We start from the raw sequence: 20,370 nt of genomic DNA on the forward strand, positions 1-20,370 counted from the left end.
TGGTTCTCCCAGATAAGAGTCCGTGCACTTAACCACTACACCAAACTGGCTCTCAGTACGCAGTGAGACTACCTCAGCCAAAAAACACTGGACTTTATCTGGGAACATCAACAAATTCAACATTCCTCAAGATATAACACCATCTTTATTTTGTGCAACTTAAAAACCATTTTTGGTACATCCACTGTCATACACATGCTTTGGGGATAGGATTGTCATAACAACAACAACAACAACAGTCATCATCAGAGCTTTTTTGTAGCAGGGACTCCTTTGCATATTAGGCCACACACCCTTGATGTAGCCAGTCCTCCAGGAGCTTACAGTAGGACCTGTATTAAGAGTCCTGTAAACTCTTAGAGGGGTGTGTGGCCTAATATACAAGGGAGTTCCTGCTACAAAAAAAAGCCCTGATGATGGTGATACTAACAACAACAACAACAACAATATCCCACTCTTCTTCCAAGGCTTATATGACTTTTCTCCTCCATTTTACAACGTTGTGTGGTAGGTTAGATCAAGAGAGAGTGATTGGAGCCCAGTCAGCCAATGAGCTTTAGAGATGAACTGGGGTTCAGAACTCATGTCTCCACAAGCACCCTCTGAAACTCTACACTAACATACAAGCCTGATGCACCTGACAGCCTCATGCGTTCAATGAATGGGTAGGGTGGAAGAGTAGCGCATTGACCCCACCCACTAACTTCACATCATTGTCTGGTCTTCTGCAGGGGTGACCCCAGGGAAAAAGTGGCCACATGAAATCTCCCTCCCCGTGATCAGGGACACTGGTTTTGGGACATCACTGATCATGAGAGAGTTTGTGCAGCCACTTTCCCCACAAGGTGGTTCCAGAAGACGATCAGGGAATTGCATTCTGGCAGGGGGTGGCTAGCACATTTACACCTGCTCTCTCTCTTTCCCCTTGAGGGTTGCCAACCTTCAGGTGCTGTCTGGAGATCTCCTGGGATTATTACTGTGCTTCAGGAGACAGAGACCAGTTCACCCAGAGAATATGGCCTCTTTGGAAAGTGGACTCTATCAATACTCCCTCTGAACTGTCACATCTTTAGAGGAAAAATTCTGCTTCATGAGCTACTGGCATTAAAGTTGTGAGCTACTGCATAAATTAGTTTGCTCTGGGGCCATTTTTCCTGAGCTAAGACAAAAACGTGTGAGCCAGAGTAAAATGCTGTGAGCTAGCCCACACTAACTCAGCTTAGAGGGGACACTGGACTCTATGGCATTATACCCCACTCAAGTCCCTGCATTAGGATTATCTCCACGTTTCCAAGCAGAAGCTGGGAAAGCGGCCAGAACTAGTACCCGCCTCTGACACACACACCCCGTCCTCCTCAAGCTCCACCCCCCAAATCTCCAGGTGTTTCCCAACCCAGAACTGGCAACCCCACTTCCCACACATTCATTGAACATATGGTGCTCTCTTGCACTGGGCTGCAGCCTCTCCATAATGAATGGAAGCACAGTGCGTAAACTGCCATTGCAACTTGCAAGAAAACCCCTTATGGGAATAGGGAGCCTAGACTGACCTTAATGTGCTAGATTAAATGGCCCTTCTAGAATCAAAACTCCAGATTCCACAGCATCGGTCAAGAATCCTTGCCCTCTGCTACTATTTCGTGTATTTTGGGGGGATGTAAAGCACCAGCCAGGGCAAGCAAGGCAGCATTCCCCAACAAGTCCAATGGAACAAAATCAAGCAAAAATATATTTTATTTGTCAAAATCCCTAGAATTCACTACACATTATTCCAACAGAGTATATATGATCAATACCAATTTTGTACTCTTTTTGAAGAAACACTGCAAGGCTTAACACATTCTCCTGAAGAAGCCTGTTGGCAAAATGCATAGGGAATTCTGGGAATTTAAGCTGAGCAATGAAACATATATTTTACTCGATTTTGCATCATCAGCCTTGTCCTTGTTTTTTTTTAAAGCTTAGTGACTGGTGCGGCCCTTCTCTTTTCTCACCCAACGAGTCCCACATCTGCCGCAACAATTGTTCTTTGTCAGGGAGTCCAAAGAAGACGCCGGGGAGAACATTTGAGCAGAGACCTTGATACAGAATTACCTTTGGCTTCCTTCTGGGCACCCCTCAGCCTGGTGTGCGAACCTACAAGAGGCCCGCAAAGCCGAACGCGCAACTTGTCTGTTTCACAACTCACAAGCCAGAAGCTGTTCTATTGCATTAGGATTATCTCCACGTTTCCAAGCAGAAGCTGGGAAAGCGGCCAGAACTAGTACCCGCCTCTGACACACACACTTTGGCCGGGAAACAGGCACAAATACTGAAATTCTTAAATGGGAAAGAGACGAGTCTCAAAATCTGCTACCCTGGACTAAGGGCGAAGATAAAGTCTGTACAAGGTTAAGGTCCAAGGCCTGAGATGGGCTTGTGCCCAAACTGGACTGCTTCTAGGATTAACTGGCTTTTAAATCTCTTTCTTCCCTTAAGAACACAAGAGAGGCTACTATGGGAATAGCTAAATATTTTGATTCCTGAAACTATATCAGAAGCAAAGAAGATATTGATTATAGTTATAACTTTTTAATTACTCATTATTTCACTAGCATTTAAATATTTTGTAAGACTAAAACTTAGAAATTGTTAAATGGTTCAGATATTACTGAGGTTTTTAGGATGGTTTAGACTTGGCAAACCACCCTGTAACAAAAAGTCTGCCAAGAAAACATCGTGATGTGACGTCACCCCATGGGTTCTTGCACAGGGGATTATCTTTACCTTTAAACTTGGCATAAAAATGTATCTAATTGTAAAAGATGTAATTTTTCTATTAATAGAATACTGCAAACTCAGAAGGTCCTTGGCCGTGATCGGAAGCACCATTTAACCTGTCAGCGAAGTGCTCCTTTCTCCACCCTTACTTGAAATGCAGTTGCCCGAACACATATCCTGACCATAATCCACCTCACTGAGTGCCTGTCCCATCATAGACCAATCAGACAGCCCAGCTTTTGCACCTGCACATAAACAATGCCGCTGATTGGCTCGCCGATGTAGGTTTACAGACTAATTGGTTGTATTATATTAAGAACAGCTAGAAAGCCAATATTGTATTTAAAGGGATATCGCACATACTCACATTAACTGTATATTCACCACACTATATACAATACTACTGCACATCCATATAACAGTATATTGAAATACTCAACATAACCAATTCATAAGAAGGAACTAAACCACAGTGAGAACTGGTGCCTACTGAAGTTTTTTTAGATAATTCCAGAGTGAATAATTGTGAACACAGGGTGAGTTTTTAATGGATTCCCTTTACTTAAGCTGTATTTTTTGTACATTATGGTATTATGTGTGATTTGTTCATTACAGTTCTGTGATAAGTCGGGTGGCCTGAAGAAGAGGTTTTCTCCATTGAAACATGCATTAATCCAGAGCAGCATGTTGCCAGTCTATTATGTCTATGCACTTTTTTCAGTAATCACAGTATTGAGCATTGTCCTTCGATAATTTTGTTGCAAAGAAGAATTGTTAGCTATCGGAACTGTTCATTCTTTCCATCAATTGAGCCGGGTCTAAGCTGCATCTACTTTGGAGTCAGCATATTTCGATCAGTTTACTTGAATGTGAAGCACCGTGCTTGGATGTGAGAGACTTTTTTTCATTTATCCATGTTGTTAATGTGTTTATGTTTGGAATTGTAACAGTAATTGTTGTATAATAAGAGCAAAAAGGAAGTTACAAATAGTGTATTAATTGATTGATACATTGCATGTAAAGTATACAGTGCACGGTTTTTTTGGTGGAGTTTTTTTCCCAACAGGGGATTGACAACCCTAATTCCTCCTTCTGCCTCCTTTTCACCAGACTGAACATTCCCAAGTCCCTCAGCCTTTCCTCATAGAACTTGGTCTCCATGTTTCTTTCCCAAGTCCCTCAGCCTTTCCTCATAGAACTTGGTTGAATGTGTCTTTTCCGCATAATTATCATCTTTCTTTTTTCCAGAGTGAATATACTTGTTTTTATGAGGAGAGATACAATATTTACTCCCCCCACACCATCTTAGCAAAGCTGAAATATGAATATAAATAGATTTTATATTAATCTGAAGCAAAAAAAAATGCACACAGAACAAGAGAAACTCAAAGACAACGCTCTTAGAATATATTTTAATTCATTTCCAAATGGACTTTTCCAGAACACTTATTTCTTATTCTGATACATACCATATGTCTCATAGTCACCGACCCTCTACAGAATGACAGGGATGGGATTAGTGTGTATTTTGCACTCACTCTTGGCAGTTATGAAAACTGGTTGTGGAGTCAAAATCCAGCATTATGAGCCCCAGTTTTAAGAGAACGTTTCTCATACTTCAGGCTTTGTAGAATCATCTGGGATATCACCAGGGCTTTTTTGTAGCAGGGGTGTGTGGCCTAATATGCAAATAAGTTCCTGCTACAAAAAAAGCCATGGATATCACATGATCAGCGGTGGAAAGTGCCATCAAGTCATAGCTGACTTAAAGTGACCCTGTAGGGGTCTTCAAAGCAAGAGATGTTCAGAGGTGGTTCCCCATCGTTTCCTTCTGCATAGATACCCTGGACTTCCTTGGTGGTCTCCCATTAGGGTTGCCAGCCTCTTGGTGGGGCCTGGAGATCTCCTGAAATAACAGGTCATCTCCAGACTCTAGAGATCAGTTCCCCCTAGAGAAAATGGCTGCTTTGGTGAGTGAAGTCTATGGCGTTATACTCTGCTGAGGTCCTTTTCATCCCCAAAGACTTCCCTCCTCAGGTTCCATCCCCAAATCTCCAGAATTTGCCCAACCTCAAATTGGCAACCTCATCTCCCATCCAAGTATCAACCAGGGTTGACCTTTCTGAGCTTCTGAGATCTGACAAGATCAGCTTAGCCTGGGCCACCCAGCTCAGGGCAATTATGTGATTACAACAGCACAATAGTCATAGAATCATAGAGTTGGAAGGGACCTCCAGGGTCATCTAGTGCAGCCCCCTGCACAATGCAGGAAACTCACAAATACCTCCCCCTCAATTCACAGGATCTTCATTGCTGTCAGATGGCCATTCAACAATGTGCAGATCCAACCCTGATTAAATCTCAACATCCAGAGGAGAAGGTAATCAGAATATCCATCAGCTGGGGGCAGACTTGAGTTCCCAGCATAGCTTTGCACTCAGCGTCGGCCCTGCCACTAGGCAAACGCCTAGGGTGCCAGCCTTCTGGGGGCACCAAATTGTGTGACTCAGTGATGGGACTCAGTGATGTCATCAGTGCAGGGGGGCGCCAGATGTTAGCCTTGCCTAGGATGCCAGACAGTCTAGGGCCAGCCCTGTTTGCACTCCTCCCCCTAATTAAATTATACAGTTATGCAAAATAACCAAACGCAGGCTGATTGCCTTAGCTTGCACCACTGATGTAGGCTACAGAATGGAGGTGATGTGTGCAGAATATTACTCCATGTTATTTGGAAGCAGCATACACACAACTCAAGTGGCAGCACTCAGAACTAGCTCACTGTCCAAGCATTGTCACTGTTGAAGGATGCAGGCACTGAAGCAAAGAAAAGGTGACCCAACCTCATGTCTGTCTCTGGTTTGTTCCCCAGAACAGATAACCCCTGCAGCCTTGGGCTGTCATGCTGGCTCTATTCAGAATTTGAGGCCAATTCAAACGCAAAAAAGCTCAGAGATGTCTACCATTACATTTAACACTGTTCTCTTCTGACTTGGCACAGGTTGATCCTTTATCCTTCAGAAAGTATTCCGGATGGGCAAGCCATGTTAGCAGCAGCAAGATAAAATGGGAATTCAGTGGTGCCTTAAATTCTAACAAAAATTATTCCAGCGTAAATCGGAATAGATCTTGTTTTTCCACATTCTTATTTTCCTCCCTTGCAAATTCTTGGGGGGGGGGGGTTGGGGGGGTGTTCCTGTTCCATGTTTGGGTTGTCCCCTCTACTGGTTGATTTGATATCACACCAGTTTATGTCCAGGATTAAAAAAAAAAACTTGCAGTTTAAATCTGCAGGGAGATATGACAGGCACAAACTGGTGGTGTCCACTAGAGAAAGCAAAACACATGCAGAACAGACTCCACACCCCCTGCAAGAAACAGGAACTTACAAGTAAGGAAAATGAGAATGCAGGACAGCTTTTAGTCAGGGCTTTTTTGTAACAGGAACTCCTTTGCATATTAGGCCACACTCCTCTTATGTAGCCAATCTTCCAAGATAGGGCTCTTAGTACAGGGCCTACTGTAAGCTCTTGGAGGATTGGCTACATCAGGAGTGTGTGGCCTAAAAGGAGTTCCTGCTACCAAAAAAGACCTGCTCTTAGTCACAATGACTAAATACCATAAGTGTGAAGGAGAATTACCGTTCAGTTTTGGTAACTCAGCAGTTTCCAGACCAGACACGTGTTCCATTCCAGAGGGAAGTTTCGTCCAAGGAGTGACCAAGATTGTTTTCCTGCATGTCAAAAATTCCATTTGTTGACTTGCCAACTCAAATAGACATTCACCCTGGGGTTTTTTTTCTCTTTTAATAAAGGCAAATGCAACATTGTTTTTTTATCAGGTCTCAATAGGTTCTAGAAAGCCACTGTACAAAATTACATGCAAGAAGAACCATCTATAGTAGAGAATGACACCCACCCCCTCTTGCCTCAGGCACATCAATTTGTGAAATTTCCCAGACTTGACACAAGATATCTTGAGTGGTCCTAAAGCCGTGTCTCTTTTTCTGGCCAGTAGGTTGTCTGAATCAAGTGATCGCTGTTGACAAAGTTGTCCATCTGGTTCTTAACAGAGGTCTTCTCCCTCGGCCCGCTGATTACAATGCTCTCATTGTGCGGAAGATACCTTTTCTTTAGAACAACCAGGACGGCAACGCTCAGGAAGGTGGACATGGTACCCAACACAATGGTCAAACCCAGATAGATGTACCTGTGAGGAGAGTTTAAATCCTTTACATAACTTAGGGTTGCCAGTTCCTACCTGCTTCCTGGGGGGGAGGGGGCTTCTGGGAGCTTTCTCCCTGTGTGTGAAGGATGTGCAGCACGTTAACATCACTCAGAAGAGATATCATCATCCCGCTGATGTTGTGCAGCAGTGCTCTGGTTTTTGGGCAAAACTCTATGGTTTGAGCCCAAATTTACCAGAGTTTTGAACCAAAACTAGAGCATTACTTCCATGTGACATCATCGTGCTGCGTTTTGGGTCATTTGTAGGCAGAGAGGAGCAGGGCTGCAGCCAGGATTTTAAAAGTCAGGGGGTACCTTTTCTCATCCACTGCAGGGTTTGCCAGAAGCTTTCTGGGGTTGAGGCAAAAGCTGGAAGCTTTGAAAGTGGCCAAGTCGAGGCAGCCAACCCTAAAACTTTGGAGTCAAGAAGGGGCTGCACCTTGCATGCAAGCAAGTGGGGGGGGGGGTCCTTCCATCTACCTCTCCTCCAGCCCATTCCACAGGGCTTCCTCCCCCTCCCGCACCTCTGCTGCTTCAGTGCACCGGACTCTCCTGCTCACTCTCCCTGCTCTGGCTTCTGCTCATGACCAAAAAAATGGCTGCACCCTGGAGGGCCCCTGGAAGTCAGGGGACAGTGCCCCCACAGGCCCCCCTGTGGCTACAGACCTGGAGAGAAGCCTGCAAAAGTGGGGGAACCCCCACCCAGACTGCGGGGCTGGCGATCCCAGGGCTTTTTTTGTAGCAGGAACTCCTTTGCATATTAGGCCACACACCTCTGATTCAGCTAACCCTCCAAGAGCTTACAGGGCTCTCAGTACAAAGCCTGCTGTAAGCTCCAGGAGGATTGGCAACACCAGGGGAGTGTGGCCTAATATGCAAAGAAGTTCCTGCTACAAAAAAAGCCCTGCAATCCGAATATAATTTGAAAGAGTTGTGTTGAAGAGATTACTGATTCTCTTTGCAGCATAATCAAGTCTCTCCTGTGTGCCAGGATAAGATTACTCACTAATCACTGGGGAACTCCAGACTGCTCAGATCAGTTACCCTGAAGGAAAAAGCTGCTTTGGAGGGTGGCCCTGTACCTTGCTGAGGCCTCTCCCTTCCCCAGGCTTCACCCCCCCCTCCCAGACTCTGGCCCCCAATCTCCAGGAAGAAGAAGAAAAAGACAATATTGGATTTATATCTCACCCTATACTCTGAATCTCAGAGCGGCCACAATCTCCTTTAGCTTTCCCCCAACCTACAACCAACACCCTGTGAGGTGGGTGGGGTTGAGAGAGCTCTCACAGAAGCTGCCCTTTCAAGGACAACCTCTGCCAGAGCTATGGCTGACCCAAGGCCATTCCAGCAGCTGCAAGTGGAGGAGTGGGGAATCAAACCCGGTTCTCCCAGATAAGAGTCCGCACACTTAACCACTACACCAAACTGGTGTAGACCCTATGGAGACCGATTCCTATAGGGTATAATGCAGAATTGATCCATGGGTATCTGGGGCTCTGGGGGGGGGGGTGTTTTTTGAGAAATTGGATTTGCACCCTGATCTTTACTCTAAATCTCAGAGTGGCTTACAATCTCTTTTTACCTTCCTCCCCCACAACAGACACCCTGTGAGGTGGGTGGGGCTGAGAGGGCTCTCACAGCAGTTGCCCTTTCAAGGACAGCTCTGCAAGAGCTATGGCTTACCCAAGGACATTCCAGCAACTGCAAGTGGAAGAGTGGGGAATCAAACCCAGTTCTCCCAGATAAGAGTCCGTGCACTTAACCACTACAGCAAACTGGCTCTGAGACTGGAACACTAGCACAGCTTCAAGTCTTTGAAAGGCATTCAAAGTCTGGGAGCCTACACATTCTATGGTTACATTAAGAAAAACTACCAAAGAACCCAACATTTCAAATACAAGGAAAAGGAAAGCAAGCACCAGTCGTTTCTGACTCTGGGGTGATATTGTTTTCACAACGTTTTCACGGCAGACTTTTTACGGGGTGGTTTGCCATTGCCTTCCCCAGTCATCTACACTTTCCCCCCAGCAAGCTGGGTACTTGTTTTACTGACCTTGGAAGGATGGAAAGCTGAGTCAACCTTGAGCCAGTTACCTGAAAACCCAGCTTCCACCGGGGATCAGGTCGTGAGCAGAGCTTAGGACTGCAGTATTGCAGTTTTAACACTCTGCGCCACAGGGCTCTTATATTCAAATACAAATAAACCCACAAAATAAGTCACCTGAACGCATTTGAATCATACAGCCGGCAAGCTCCTTGGCCACCGCACCGTTTGCTTCCCCACTTGAGACAAGTTGTGTCAATGGATACTCCAAAGTATACTGGAGCCGGGATTCCTGCTGCATGAAAGGAAGAACAAAGCATTAATATGCCAGAAATGTTTATCGGTAAGAGCCTTCTTCTAACTGCAGCATAGTTAAGAGGAATTCTTTTAATTCCCCTTGAACAGAAATTCTTATCTGGTTTCTCCCAGTAATTCTGGCCCATTTATTTCTCTCTTTTTAGAAATTTGGGGTTTCTTTACAAGTTAATTCTGACATGATCAAAAGTGAAGTTTGGAGGGGAAGGAAGGGAGGCTCTGCAAAATTTTAGAATTTTGTTTTGTAGATTCTTTGAAGCAGGGAATATCTTCAAACAGAGACTCAGCAAAGACCAATCACAGCAAAAAAGCGTGACCTTGAGGAATCTGGGAGCCACCAGATCTTAATACTGAACTACAGGTTATAGTGAACGCACATAAAATCTGAGCACAGTGTAAACTTTATTTTTCTTTATTTGCGAGTGGAGTGACTCTCATGTTACATTCAACATGTGTACTGCTGGCCATGTGATTTCAATTCATATATGTCCAGGTCATGGTCTCCAGTTTGATTTGAACACGTAAGAACATAAGAACCCTGCTAGATCATATCAGTGGTCCTTCTAGTCCAGCATCCTGTCTCACACAATGGCCAAGCAGTTCCTCTAGAACAGGGGTCCTCAAACTGCAGCCCGCGGGCCAGATGTGGCCCGCTGAGGACGTTTATGCAGCCCGCCGGGTTATGGCAAAATCAGACCGGAAGTGACGTTCAACCTAAACTCGCGTTGGCAACGCACACTTCCGGCACTGGGCTGAGGAGGCGGAGACAGAGTGTGAGGTGACACCGAGGTGAGGTGAGTTCCCAGGCCGGGCTGTGTGGTGTGGGGAAGGGAGAGAGATGCAGAAGACAGAGAACTGATGGCCCACGGCCTTGTACAGTAACAGCAGTCCGGCCCTCCAACAGTCTGAGGGACAGTGAACTGGCCCCCTATTTAAAAAGTTTGAGGACCCCTGCTCTAGAAGGCCAACAACAGGGCATGGAGGCTGAGGCCTTCTCCTGATGTTTCCTCCTGGCACTGGGATTCAGAGGTTTACTGTCTCTGAATGTGGAGGTTCCCTTTATTTACTATGCTAGTAGCTACATGTTGGCTTCTTCTTTCAAAGAGATGTATGCACATAGCTGCAGTGTGCAGATGTGTTCTCTTTGAACAAGGCTCAACAAATGGCTGGGCGTGCCACACTGGCCAAAGTCTAGTGGATATGGGGTAGAGAGCTGAAAGTCTCCAACTCATCCTATAAAGAATTCCCTTTTAGAAGGGCAGTTCTGCATCCATTCAGAACCACTAGCAGGGCTTTTTTGTAGCAGGAACTCCTTTGCATATTAGGTCACACCCACTGATGTAGCCAATCCTCCCGGAGCTTACAGTAGGCCCTAAACTAAGAGCCCTGTAAACTCTTGGAGGATTGGCTACATCAGGGGTGTGTGGCCTAATATGCAAAGGAGTTCCTGCTACAAAAAAAGCCCTGACCACTAGCGAGGAAGGGGTTGACTCCGATGCTAAATAGATTACAGTTTTAAGCTAAATATCCTGTTGCAATTCAGAACTGGAAGAAATGTAGACTTCTACTCACCAAGAACTCTTATGGCTAATGTATAGATGCCCAGTGCAAAAGATTTTAGTTGAGGGTTGATGCATCTGAAATATATAAAGCACAAATTAAAGTAGTTTGCCCAAGAAATCTAATCCCCCTTTGCTTACATTGTAAGAAATTAGCTACAAGGTGTAGGTCTGATAATTTAACTCTATCCCATTGGTCTACACTGGACACACTAGGGTTGCCAGCCTCCAGGTGGGGCCCGGAGATCTCCCACTTTAACAACTGATCTCCAGCTGGCAGAGATCAACTCCCCTGGAGAAAATGGCTGCTTTGAGGGGTGAACTCTGTGGCATTGTACTATGCTGAGGCCCCTCCTCTCCCCAAAGCCCACCCCCTCCAGGATCCACCCCCAAAGTCTCCAGGTTTTTTCCAACACAGACTTGGCAACCCTAGGAGAGACACAAGGGTACGGAGAGGCCATGGTTCAGCAGCAGAGCTTCTGTTCTGCATGCTGGAAGTCCCTGGTTACAATCCCAGTTTAAAAAGCATCAGGAAGTAGGTGATTTGAAAGACCTCAAACTGAGACCCTGGAGAGCTGCTGCCAGTTTGACAATGGTGACCTCGGTAAACTCAATACAACACAGCTTCGTGCGTTTCCATGTAATTCTAGTGTGAGCTATTCCTCCCACCCCGCCCCCAAGTAAGTCAAAATGCTTTATTAAGGTAACCTTAAGTACAAAGGAGTTTACGTTTTTAGTGGTGCAGAATACCCTTCAATTGTGGCCTCAGTAATCAGGCAAGCGACAGTATCGGTATAATACTGCCACCTATAGGATTCTGGGCAAATGGCACTTGAAAGTCATTGAGTCTTAGAATGATGGACGTTTGCCCAAGAAATCTAATCCCTAGAAATATTTGCATAACTGGCTGCCATCGGGTGGTATTTTAGTCCTTTTAATCTCATTGCTTCATTCCAGATTCTTAATGCAAAACTGGAAAGGTTCGGCATATGAGCAGACCTTTCAGGACATACAGAATAAAAAATAGACCTGGATATTTTCCAGGCCTGCAGATACGTACCCCCCCCAAAAAAAAGTACCAACAGAATCTGATTAATTTTAAATCACTCTGGCAAGCTAGTGACTGAGAGTGTAGACCTATAGAGTTACTGTTATCTAAGCCCATCAGTTTCAATGGAGGACGCAGTGGAGGACAGTAAGCAGTGGGGTGCCGCAGGGCTCGGTACTGGGTCCCATGCTCTTTAACTTGTTCATAAATGATTTAGAGTTGGGAGTGAGCAGTGAAGTGGCCAAATTTGCGGATGACACTAAATTGTTCAGGGTGGTGAGAACCAGAGAGGATTGTGAGGAACTCCAAAGGGATCTGTTGAGGCTGGGTGAGTGGGCGTCAACGTGGCAGATGCGGTTCAATGTGGCCAAGTGCAAAGTAATGCACATTGGGGCCAAGAATCCCAGCTACAAATACAAGTTGATGGGGTGTGAACTGGCAGAGACTGACCATGAGAGAGATCTTGGGGTCGTGGTAGATAATTCACTGAAAATGTAAAGACAGTGTGCGTTTGCAATAAAAAAGGCCAACGCCATGCTGGGAATTATTAGGAAGGGAATTGAAAACAAATCAGCCAGTATCATAATGCCCCTGTATAAATCGATGGTGCGGTCTCATTTGGAGTACTGTGTGCAGTTCTGGTCGCCGCACCTCAAAAAGGATATTATAGCATTGGAGAAAGTTCAGAAAAGGGCAACTAGAATGATTAAAGGGCTGGAACACCTTCCCTATGAAGAAAGGTTGAAACGCTTAGGGCTCTTTAGCTTGGAGAAACGTCGACTGAGGGGTGACATGATAGAGGTTTACAAGATAATGCATGGGATGGAGAAAGTAGAGAAAGAAGTACTTTTCTCCCTTTCTCACAATACAAGAACTCGTGGGCATTCGATGAAATTGCTGAGCAGACAGGTTAAAACGGATAAAAAGAAGTATTTCTTCACCCAAAGGGTGATTAACATGTGGAATTCACTGCCACAGGAGGTGGTGGCGGCCACAAGCATAGCCACCTTCAAGAGGGGTTTAGATAAAAATATGGAACACAGGTCCATCAGTGGCTATTAGCCACAGTGTGTGTGTGTGTGTGTGTGTATGTATGTGTGTGTGTATGTATATATATATATATATATATATATATATATATATATATATATATATATATATTTCGCCGCTGTGTGACACAGAATGTTGGACTGGATGGGCCATTGGCCTGATCTAACATGGCTTCTCTTATGTTCTTATGTTCTTAATGGGTTTAGACTGCAGTAAGTCTACATAAGAATATGTACAGCTAGAAGCAAGTGTGTCTCATCAGATGGCACACTTTATGGCCCTCTGTTTTTAGGGCTGCCAGTCATAGCTTGACTACAAGTGGGAGGGTTGTGGGTAGGGATACAGGGGTGGGATCATGATGCTGGCTGCAGCATCATATAATTTCCAGTAAAAAAAAAGTGACATAGGTAGCTCAAGGAATCACTAGAAACTTTATAGCAAACCATAGAGTTTTCTGATGATTCCTAGAGGTACTCTATGCCATTTCTTGTTTTTTTTTTTAATGGAAGTAGTGTGTTGCTGCAGCCGGCATCTTTTAAAAATGTTTTCTTCTGCCACCACTCTCCATGATGGTAAGCAATGGGAACAAGGTGGGAATGCCCACCCCAACTGGGATCTTTGCAGACCTCTTTGTTTTCAGCCTTTGGAAAGACTGATCAGCATTCAATGAGAAACAGGAATACAAGCTTCTCACCTTAGAAGTAGTATATATCCAGGGGTGCCTCCGATGGAGAGTGTGTATGAGGTGATCACTGATATGACCAGGAAGTACAGAAACATTTTGGGGCATTCCTTTCCTTTTTGACAAGGTCCTACCACAGCTGAAGAAGCACTGGATGAAAACTCTGTGATTTCTACACAGCTGCAATTATAGAATATCTGAAATGGAGCAAATGAAGTGTAAGAACAGGACCTGCTATAAGTTACGCACAAGCGGTGGTCAGAGTGTCAGACGAGAATCTGATAAGATCTATAGAACCGTGGCTGTGCAATCCTCTGCTTAAACACCTTCATTATGACACAACAATCGCAATAATGACAGTGTAGGAAAAAATGCTCTCTATATTAATGAAATGAATTGTTTCCACACATCAAAGTACAGTGTGAAGTGGTAAACTGAATTCCCCCCCCCCACACACACACACTTCAAAGAACAAAGTGAAGAGGTAAATAATAAAGTCTAAATGTATGTGGATGTCCTGAAGTCCACTGGGTCCAGTCCAGATGAAGATGCAGGCCCTTTATCCTTCCTTTTGAAAATGATCTTTCACTGATGGACTGTAGTCTATCATCGACAGGAACTTATTCCAACGGATGCCAAATGTTGAACACTGCGCAGTACAAGAATCACTTCCTCTGCTCCATTAAAGACTCTTTCAAAATGGATTAATTTCTACAGTATTCTTTTCTAATATACAACACTTAAAAATATTTTGATGATCTGTTGGAAAAGCAGAAAAATCTATCTAGCTACATAGGCATTTGGAGATGAATGAAGGAATGAATAGCTAAAATATGAAGGAATACTCCCAAATTTAACAGGAAAATTTGGAACATTTATCAGGCGCCTTTCTCCCTTAAGGAACTCAAGATAGTTGACAATATAAAGGAAACAATTATTAAAAAGCTCAATAAAAACAATATGAATGAAACAACAATTATAAAAACATAAAAGGTTGCTGAACCTTTCCACTTGAAAGGTCATTTTACAAAATTATAATAATCCTCTGAATGGTTTAGGGAATGTTACAAGAATGGGGGTTACTAGGAGACCATGAATATGTATGAAAAGAAAAAGTTGTGTTAGCGTTTCAAAAACCCTTAGCCCAAATGGACAGATCCTTTAGCTATGCAGGATGTTACAGAACCTACCAGGCCTAATTTTGGGCAGGAGCTCACAGTAGTGGAACTCTGGAACTTTATTTTGTTCTTTCCTTCTTTCTTACCTCCCCTCCAAAAATACTTGCTTCTGGGTTCCATTGTTCAAACCTCTTGTGAGAATTTTGCTGAACACTAAGATTTGACAAACCTTCTAATATTTTTCACCATCAAAAATGGGAAAATAACCAAAACACATAAAGCAGACAGTTGGAAATCTTCATCATGCTACTGTGGACACATAGGCAAAAGTAATTTTAAAAGTATGATGGGAGCCATGTTCCCTCTAAGCTGAGTTATTGTGAACTAGCTCACAATTTTTTAGCCTCTGGCTCACACATTTTTGTCTTGGCTCAGGAAGGATGGCCCCAGAGCAAACCGATTTATGCAGTAGCCAAATTGCTCACTCACAACTTTAGTGCCAGTAGCTCACAAGACTCCACAGCTTAGAGGGAACACTGGATGGGAGTAAGGTTTTATTATGACAATTAGAATTCAAGAAGCATTTTAAGATAGATGTTGAGCGGATGTAATTTAGTACACCTTCCGGTGATGTCGGGTGTGTGTGTGGCGTATGCAAATGAGCTGTGCTAATGAGCTCTGGCACCTCTTTTTCTATGAAATGACCCCTGAATATGCATAAAAAGAAAAAGTTGTGTCAGTGTTTCAGGAACACTCAGCCTGCATATGGACAGATACTTTGGCTATGCAGAGTGTTAAGGAACCTGTCATATACAGTAACAATTGACAATGCCTGGGAACACTTTCCAGAAAAAGAAAGGAAAGAGGGGGGAAGGAATGATATAGTGGCTTGCACTTTGGAGGAGTTGACTTCTCCATCTACACATGAATGATGCATAGTTCCAGGGGTGGAATTCTAGCAGGAGCTCCTTTGCATATTAGCCCCCCCCCCGATGTAGCCAATCCTCCAAGAGCTTACAAGGTTCTTTTTTGTAAGCTTTTGGAGGTTTGGCTACATTGGGGGGGTGGCCTAATATGCAAAGGAGCTCCTGCTAGAATTCCACCCCGGCATAGTTCTCTGCACCAGCTCCAGCCTATATGGCACAGTCAAGAAGAAAGAATCCACCTACCAGGTTCTTTCCACTTCCATTGGACATTTTACAGCCAGCAAGACAAGCTGAGATATAGGTGATTCCATTTTCTCCACAGATGGGATCCCATTCATTTTTGGAACAAATGCAACCCGAATTGCACTCCGAATATAGGGTCGGTTCATACCGAGAGAGATGCTGGTGACTGGAGAGAAGACAAGAAAATCTTGAGATGACCGTTAGGGTCTCATTGACTTCAGAGCAAGGATGCCCCAAATTTTCATGTCTCAGGTTGCTTCTACACACATTCTTTGCCCCAGTCTGGTATAAAAATTTAAGCATCCACCCAATATTGTCCCCTAAATGTCCACTTTCTCTTGCTTTGCTGTGTTCACTCCCAAACCTGATTTGATATGACCTTTTTGGAAAAGCTGCAGTCAAAGTAGCTTTGCACACTATGTGGTCAGGAAGTGGCATGTTTTTGAGAGGCCCTTCCATACTGGTGCCATTTTCCTGGCTTCCAGAACTTCACCCAGCCACCAGAGGGCTTTTTGCAGGCTTTTAAAAAAACCCTTGCAATTGCTATATTGCTGCAGTGGAATATAACAGTGGGAGGGGATAAATGGTAAAGAAGGAAGAAGAAGAAGAGTTGGATTTATACTCCTCCTAGGGTTGCCAATCTCCAGTTAAGGACAGGGGATTCCCTGGTTTGGAGACTCTTCCTCTGCTTCAGGGTTATCAGAAAGCAGGGTGGGGGGTAGGAATTGCTGTTGGGCACTCCCAGGGGTCATTTTGTAGAAAAATAGGTGGTGGAGCTCATCCAGGGATTGTTATGCAGCTGCAATACTATTCAATGGACATGGAGGTGGAATTCTCAGAAGGAGGAGGTGGAACTTTCAGAAAGGTTCAGTAGCTGCGCTCTTGTGAGCTCCCACTGAATCTAAGTTCCCATGGAGGGTATAACGGAGAATTGATTTGTGGGTAACTGTGGCTGCAGAGAGGCTCTTTTTGAGAGCAGATATACCAAAATTTAAGCATAGCATCTGGTGCCTCTCCTCAAAACACCCCCCAAGTTTCAAAATGATTGGACCAGGAGGTCCAATTCTATGAGCCCCCAAAGAAGGTGCCCTTATCCTCCATTATTTCCTATGGAAGGACAGCATTTAAAAGGAGCACACTCGCTTTAAATGTGATGGCTAGAACTCCTTTTGGAGTTCAACATGCTTGTCACACTCTTGCTCCTGGCTCCACCCCTAAAGTCTTCTGGCTCCACCCCCAAAGTCCACAGATATTTCTTGAGTTGGACTTGGCAACCCTAACCCTGCCCTTCACTTGGGGTCTCAGAGTGTCTTTCTATCTCCTTTCCCTTTCCCTCCCCACAACAGACACCCTGTGAGGTAGATGGAACTGAGAGAGCTCTCCAAGAACTGCTCTTGAGAGGACAGTTCTGAGAGAACTGACTGACCTAAGGTCACCCAGCTGGCTGCATGTGGAGGAGTGCTATAATTTTGAATCAGCCATTAGAAGGAACAAAACATGTGCAAAAAGAAAAAAAAAGCACAAACGCAATAGGGGTACATCAGTGATGGAAATGAGAGTGCAAAAGAGCCCTATCTGTAACATTCAGGGCAAGACTTAAGGTTGACACAATTTTTTTTCCAAAAATGTTATCTCATTCCTCCTTGTGTTTGGGGCTTCCCTCCTCTTATGTCCTTTTGATTAAAAGAAGCACTTGTCAATGCATAGTGGCATCTCTCTTGCTCACTCACTGCTGCAAAGACACAAGTGCACATACCCTTGGTAGGAGATGGTTAGTCCCGCAACATCAGCATTCTTGCAACCCATTGCGAACAGCGAAAGGAGCAGCAGGTAGCCCAAGAAGGAGGAGGCCAAGGAGAGTCTCGCTGCTCCCAAAACATTAAGCCTGAATTTCTTCATAATCAGTCCCCCAGAGAATATCCCAAGAGCCACTGCGGGAATATTGATGAGACCTGCAGTCCAAAACAGCAAAATCAACACAGTGGGTAGAACACCCCCCCCCCCCCCCAATTTTGCTAAACCTAATGAAAGCCAGTTTGGTATAGTGGTTAAACATGTGGACTCTATTCTGGGAGAACTAGGTTTGATTCCCCACGCCTTCACATGCAGCTGCTGATGTGATCTTGGACCAGTCACAAGTTCTCTCAGAGCTGTTCTCTCAAGAGCAGTTCTCTCAGAACTCCCTCAGCCCCACCTCACAGGGAAGGGAAGGAGGTTGTAAAGCACTCAGACTCTGAAAGAAGGGTGGGGTATAAATCCAATCTCTTCTTCTTTAAATTTCTTGGATATTGATTCATCCTAAAGAATTTCTGATCTGTGTCATACACTTTTTTTGTAGCAGGAACTCCTTTGCATATTAGGCCACACCTCCTTGATGTAGCCATCCTCCAAGAGCTTACAGTAGGCCCTGTACTAAGAGCCCTGTAAACTCTTGAAGGATTGGCTACATCATAAGTACATAAGAGAAGCCATGTTGGATCAGGCCAATGGCCCATCCAGTCCAACACTCTGTATCACACAGTGGCCAAAATTTTTTTATATATATATACACATTGTGGCTAATAGCCACTGATGGACCTCTGCTCCATATTTTTATCTAATCCCCTCTTGAAGCTGGCTATGCTTGCAGCCGCCAACACCTCCTGTGGCAGTGATAGCCTAATATGCAAAGGAGTTTCTGCTACAAAAAAAAGCCCTGGTCATAATTTTTCACCTCTTCTTTCTCAGTAATTACAATTCGAAATTCCAAATAACCCGTCACATCTACCTACCCACTCCCCGAACACAAGATATTCTGGGCTTATTTTGGTGATTGGCATTATTGAACTGTAGTAACAGCACTAAACCTTTTGCCTGTTCTTCATAAATTATACTTCTTACACTCTGCAAAGTCTTAAATCGTTTCACACATAACTAAAAGCTTAGTGCTCAGCAAAGCTGGTAGTACAATGGAGAGCACTGTGTGGCATGGATAGGAATTGTGCGGCGTGCCACGTCTCCTTAGTGCTTACAGATTACATTGCCATTTAATCAGTTGCATGCCAGGAAATGCCAGCTGCTATCTTCAAGGAATGTACACAGTTTTAGGAGATGCAGGGAACTTAAAGACCACAACTGGTCTGAAGCGGAAACCAGTTGCACTGCCAGTCCTTCTACAAGATAACAACTGCCGTTGAAGCCCTGTAGTAATGTCCTGATTCATTATTTTAGGACAGAGAAGACAGGGTTGCCAGCCTCCAGATGGGAACCAGAAAGCTCCTGCTTTTATAACTGATCTCCAGCTGGCAGCAATCAAAGCAGCCATCTTCTCCAGGGGAGCTGATTGCTGCTTTGAAGGGCGGACTTTATGAAACTGGACCATGCTGGAGCCCCTCCCCTCACTAAACCCAACCCTCTCTCAGATCCACCCCAAAGTTTCCATGTCAGGGTTTTCTTGTAGAAAAATCCCAGCAGGAACTCATTTGCATATTAGGCCACACCCCATGACGCCAAGTCAGCTAGAACTGCATTCCTGTGCGTTCCTGCTCCTAAAGAACAAACTTGCTCCAGGTATTTTCCAACACAGACCTGGCAACCCTAAGAAACAGCCAGAAATCCGCTGGATGTGCCACTGGAATGATTCCTGTCATCATTTTATTTATTTGCTTAGAAAATCTATATGATGCTCTACACAACTCTGCTTGAGGTACCTCAGAAAGTTTTTTTTTTTAAAAAAAACCCTAAATAAACCAAAACAATTAAATCATTAAAAATAACAAAATCAGAACAATCAATATTAAAACGAGCAATTAAAAAACAAACCAAGGGCATAAAAGCTACACCGAACAACATTGAGCAGACTAAAATGGTATCCTTTGGAATTCTGACACAGGGTGCTGGGCAGAACTGCAAATGGCTGCTCCAGGAGGAGGTGTCAACCACAAACACACACACAAACCCTAGAGTGTCCCCAACACAATGTGCCCTGCGCAATAACATCACTTCTGGGTGTTGTCATTGCGCAAAGCACTTTGTATGACAATGGGGATGGGGAGCCCCCAGTGGCCTGCTCTGTGCCAGCAGGTCAGGGGCCTGCCTCCAAGTCAGGGGATTCCCCACCCCTGGTAGGAGCTTGGTAACCCTACAGATTGCTTTGGAGGGTAGACTCTGTGATTTTGTACCCCACTAAGGTCCCTGTCTTCCCCAGATTCTATTCCAAAATCTCCAAGGGCGTTTTCGCACTCACCTTCAAGTGGCGCGACCACCCTCCTCACGCCGGAGGATCTGCAGGGATTTCGCATAAGAAGCGCCGGAGCAGCCAAAAGAGCCGGCGACTTCCGTCGCAAAAGCCGCTCAAACGTTTTCCTGCTTCTTGGCGGTTTACGTTTGAGCGGGTTTCGCGACGGAACTTTCCGGCTCTTTT

At 44.6% G+C, this 20,370-nt stretch overlaps 2 protein-coding genes across 3 annotated transcripts in view; one reads left to right on the top strand and one right to left on the bottom strand.

The window, feature by feature from the left end:
* The window catches only part of CALD1 (caldesmon 1), a 710,639-nt gene that overhangs the window by 644,372 nt on the left and 45,897 nt on the right, over positions 1-20,370 (top strand). The window lies entirely within an intron of this gene.
* SLCO1C1 (solute carrier organic anion transporter family member 1C1) overlaps positions 6,548-20,370 on the bottom strand; it is a 54,898-nt gene continuing 41,075 nt past the window's right edge. Inside the window, exons 11-16 of the mRNA XM_060245836.1 lie at positions 17,725-17,920; positions 15,969-16,134; positions 13,694-13,878; positions 10,915-10,979; positions 9,205-9,322; positions 6,548-6,966 (exon numbers count right to left, since the gene is read on the bottom strand). Coding sequence (XP_060101819.1) covers positions 6,744-6,966; positions 9,205-9,322; positions 10,915-10,979; positions 13,694-13,878; positions 15,969-16,134; positions 17,725-17,920 — 953 coding nt within the window. The 3' untranslated portion in view covers positions 6,548-6,743. The remainder of the gene's footprint in view (positions 6,967-9,204; positions 9,323-10,914; positions 10,980-13,693; positions 13,879-15,968; positions 16,135-17,724; positions 17,921-20,370) is intronic.

Source organism: Heteronotia binoei, chromosome 8 (assembly GCF_032191835.1).
Source record: "Heteronotia binoei isolate CCM8104 ecotype False Entrance Well chromosome 8, APGP_CSIRO_Hbin_v1, whole genome shotgun sequence".
Lineage (NCBI taxonomy): Eukaryota > Metazoa > Chordata > Lepidosauria > Squamata > Gekkonidae > Heteronotia > Heteronotia binoei.